We start from the raw sequence: 4267 nt of genomic DNA on the forward strand, positions 1-4267 counted from the left end.
GTAGGAACTGAAATGTATAGTGTGATTTCATGGCGAGTCCATTTTGGGGGGAAAAACACTTTTTGATATAAAATATTATAAATTGGTATGGCACATTTGGTTCAAGCAATGACTAAATGAATCAACAGGGCCATTTTGCCCAAGGTGAGGGAGTGAGCTGTTTGCCGCATTTGTGTGCGCTCTGGGGTAGTGAGGAATACATTAACAGAAGAGAGCAATGATCTCCGTCAGAGTTCTGTTGGAAATTTCCTGAAGAAGTCAGGATTGAATGCAACCATGACATTCTTCGTGGTAAATGAGCTGCAAACACTTCACATGGAAATGGCTGCTTGGGGAGAATACAATAATCTGTGCAACTGTACCAACCTTGGAGTTCATTCATGCAGTTAAATGAGAAAATGGGCAGAAATAAATACCTACACCTGTTTATAATCAGCATACAAATAAACAGGAGAGCTCTTGAAGCACAGTGGTGACATCCCTACCTTTAGAACTAGAAGACCTGGGTTCATGTTTCGTATGCTACCGACATGTCATTAACACACCTGAACAGATTTATTAAAAACTTACAGATAAATAGGGAAAACTGTTGTGGCGTAGTGATAATGTCCCTTGCTGTGCATTAGAAGGCCCAGGACACTGTCACTGCACCACAAGAGCTTCTGCAATTGCAATATTTTTAATCAGCCTGTTCAGGGATATAATTACATACCTTTTGAACTCTTGCTTCCAGTATCAGGTGGGGACACTGCCACTGTGGCACAAGAGCCCCCAAACTGCAGTTATGCCATTACTGAGATGAGCTTTCAATTCCAGAATCCTTAATTTAAATTCCACCAGTGGCAATTACAGGATTTGAACTTCCACCCAGGATTAATCTGCACCTCTGAATTACCAGTCTCGTGATGTTAACCACTGCACCACCCTCTCCCTCTAGGTCTTCAGCTAAGTTGCAGTTCTATATATCTGGAACTCAATTCCTGGTTGTTCTCATGTTCTAACTGACCAGCTCTTTTGTAAAATATAAGTCATTCAAAATTCTGTAGATCACACTCACTCTCATCGCACAGAATTATGTGACCTCATTACTCCAGTTATTTCGAAGTTACATTACCGTTCCAGCAAATTCACTTGCAATCATGCCCTTTTAAAAATATACTATTAGGTAATCTACCCTACTCCATAATTATTGAAGGTTCATTTAGCTTGTATACCAAGCCCTGAAGAATTCCTTTCTGAGATGGGTATTTCTCAATTTCCCCTTTTGATTTAAGAAATCTCCTTTTAAAACCATTTTAAACACCCAATACTTCGCCCTTGTCCTCAACATCCTTTACATGAAGAATGCTTTATTAATTAATTTATTTTGTCCATGTACCTTTTGCTTTTATAGCACAGCGTAGTAAGTAAGGTGCAATATAAGTGCAACTGCATAGTTAAGAATAAGACTTTTTAATATGTCAGTTATTTCTATCACACACACATCTTACATATAAGCCTGTTCTTAACATTTAAATTTGTGCATTATCTGCGAAATTGTAGGAGCAGCTATTTTGTGAAATAATGCAAATGTTCCTTTAAGGCAATACAGGGGTTACTTCAATTACTAACTGTTAATGAAAAATGTTTTGGAGGCACAATTTGGGTCTGCTCGTGCACCAATTAGCTCATCTTAGCTCTTGAAAAGGAACTTTATGTACAGGAGAGTGACATAATGTGTTTATCTAAAAGACAACAGCCGAACCCACAAAATTTTTATTAAGGCGGGAGGGGTAAGTGTTACAAATTTGTTTGACCGCTTGTTTATTCAGTATGCTCTGACATGTGACAGAATTTTCAGCAATGTGTAACTTCCAATAGTTTACTGTGAGCGTCAGCTAGCAAGTGGGGTCAGAGGTCAGTGGTTGGGGCCAACAACCCAGTACAGCTGCTTGTTCACAGTGTGCAGTGTACTGGGAAGTGTACAGGACTGTTGAGTGAGTTTTCAGTTTACATTTGAATGTCTGACATTCTAGCTAAACAGATTGAGCCTGGCAGTCAGCAGTATGGCCTGTAGCATAACTGTTAACCATCTTTGGAATATATTTAGGATCATTGTTGATGAATGATAGGAATGAGGAAGAATAAAGCATGCTGGATCCTGCATTGTTCTAATTACCAGATGAACATTTCATTGTGATATATGTTGTGTAGTTTGTTTTGTTGCGGATGGAAATCTGAAAAAAACAGCCAATCTCAAACTTCTGATAACCATTTCTGAAAAGATCACTTGCCTATGGGTTGAAAGTTATTTTTTCAGTTGGATTAAAGTGAACTAAGGAACAGATGCAGATTTATCTGTGAAACTATGTCCAATATTGGAAAATCTGCCTGCAACCCAGGCTTGATCTACCAGCACTGGAACTGGGAAAGATCAGTGGGGATTGACTGCAGTTCTCCGGAGCCCCGCTGCATTTGGTTAGCTGCACTAAGGAATGTAACCTCTGAGGTAAATTCCAGGAAGAAGAGAGACAGTGATATCTCAACTGTCAAAAGAAAGCACAGCTTTCCTGTTTGGAAGGAGGAGGAGTTGCTGGTAAGGTTTTTTGGTTTGAAAGCTATGAAGTAATTGCATCAAAGTGTACTATGTAGAGGAAAAGGAGGATGCAGCCACATTTAATTTCCTAGATCTGGTTTTGCCTCAGGAAATCTTAAATAGAATGCAAGTGCAGACAGTCCTTTGTCTGTGCAAACATGTACTACAAGTGTCTGCCTAACAAGACCCCTTTATGGCCTGTCACTATAATCGCTCTTTGTGCTATTGATAGCCACATTAAACTGAGTGTTGAGATGATGCATTCATGGAAGATTTCTGTAAAATTCTTATGCTAATGATTAAAATTTATTTAACTAGCTTTGAATCAGCTACTTAGGCCTTGCTGGGCTAAAAAGCAGAAATCTTTTTTGTGACATGGACTGACCAAAGAAGCCCAGTTTTTTGGAAAAAAATCTTTATAAATATTAGTGTTAATCAGTGACCTATGCATACAACAGTAATAGCACGATCCTTTTAAATATGTGCTGGTGCCTCCGCATATTTGAAAGTTAAATCCCACTACACTATAGAATCCTTTAGACTGCTTTATGTAACAGTTGTTGGTAAAGATCTTTTACTCTAGAGTAAAGGTAGTATTTGAAGCAGAACTCTAAGTCATCCAGAAAAAAATAACAGTTGTGGTGAAGACATTCATATTTTCACAATCAGAAACTGTTTCATACACAGGATACTTCTATATGCGCACTGCTGACCACCACTACTTCTGCTATCATTGACAAGAATCCAGACCTGTAGGGTGGAGTCGGTGGTATGAGTATAACTCCTATTCCTGAACAATTAATAGGAGATTTGAAACCTTCATAATATCTACTACTGGAGAAACATTAGTTAGTGGACGTACTTCTATTCAACATTTATATCTGAAATAAGTCTATTCTGTAGTTCTTTCTGGATAAATAGTGTAACAGGTTATAGTGGATTTATAATCTATTGAATAAGAGTTCAAAACTCACCATGGCAGAGTAGTAGTTCTGAAAAAAGACCGAATTATTTCTGCATTGGCATGAGGTGAAGGTGAATCTGTCAGATTATATGAAGAAGCCCTGGTTCATTACCTTTCTATAAGGCAAGAAACATGTTGTATTTCTACCTGCTGGCTGATTTAGGGCCCACACCACTGTTGTGCCCTTTTAATTAATAGCCATTTAATCGTGGCAAATCAGTATGAAGACAGCTGCAATGGTTCCAAGAGAATGGCTATTATACTATTTTTCTCAACACAAAACAGTATATAGAACATAGAACAATACAGCACAGAACAGGCCCCTCGGCCCTCGATGATGAGCCGACCTGTGAACTATTCTCAGCTCGTCCACCTACACTATCAAAAATCATCCATGTGCTTATCTAAAGATTGTTTAAATCTCCCTAATGTGGCTGAGTTGACTACATTAGCAGGTAGGGCATTCCACACCCTTACTACTCTCTGCGTAAAGAACCTGCCTCTGACATCTGTCTTAAATCTATCACCCCTCAATTTGTAATTATGCCCTCTCGTACAAGCTGACGTCATCATCCTAGGAAAAAGACTTTCACTGTCTACCTTATCTAATTTTCTGATCATCTTGTATGTCTCTATCAAATCGCCTCTTAGCCTCCTTCTTTCCAATGAGAACAGACCCAAGTCGCTCAGCCTTTCCTCATAAGACCTTCCCTCCAGACCAGGCAACA

At 38.9% G+C, this 4267-nt stretch overlaps 1 protein-coding gene across 1 annotated transcript in view; it reads left to right on the top strand.

Moving 5' to 3' along the window:
• Positions 1-2221: 2221 nt before the first annotated feature.
• Positions 2222-4267, top strand: part of LOC122539626 (rho GTPase-activating protein 23-like) — a 266170-nt gene continuing 264124 nt past the window's right edge. Inside the window, exon 1 of the mRNA XM_043674624.1 lies at positions 2222-2575. Coding sequence (XP_043530559.1) covers positions 2348-2575 — 228 coding nt within the window. The 5' untranslated portion in view covers positions 2222-2347. The remainder of the gene's footprint in view (positions 2576-4267) is intronic.

Source organism: Chiloscyllium plagiosum, chromosome 33, assembly GCF_004010195.1.
Source record: "Chiloscyllium plagiosum isolate BGI_BamShark_2017 chromosome 33, ASM401019v2, whole genome shotgun sequence".
NCBI lineage: Eukaryota > Metazoa > Chordata > Chondrichthyes > Orectolobiformes > Hemiscylliidae > Chiloscyllium > Chiloscyllium plagiosum.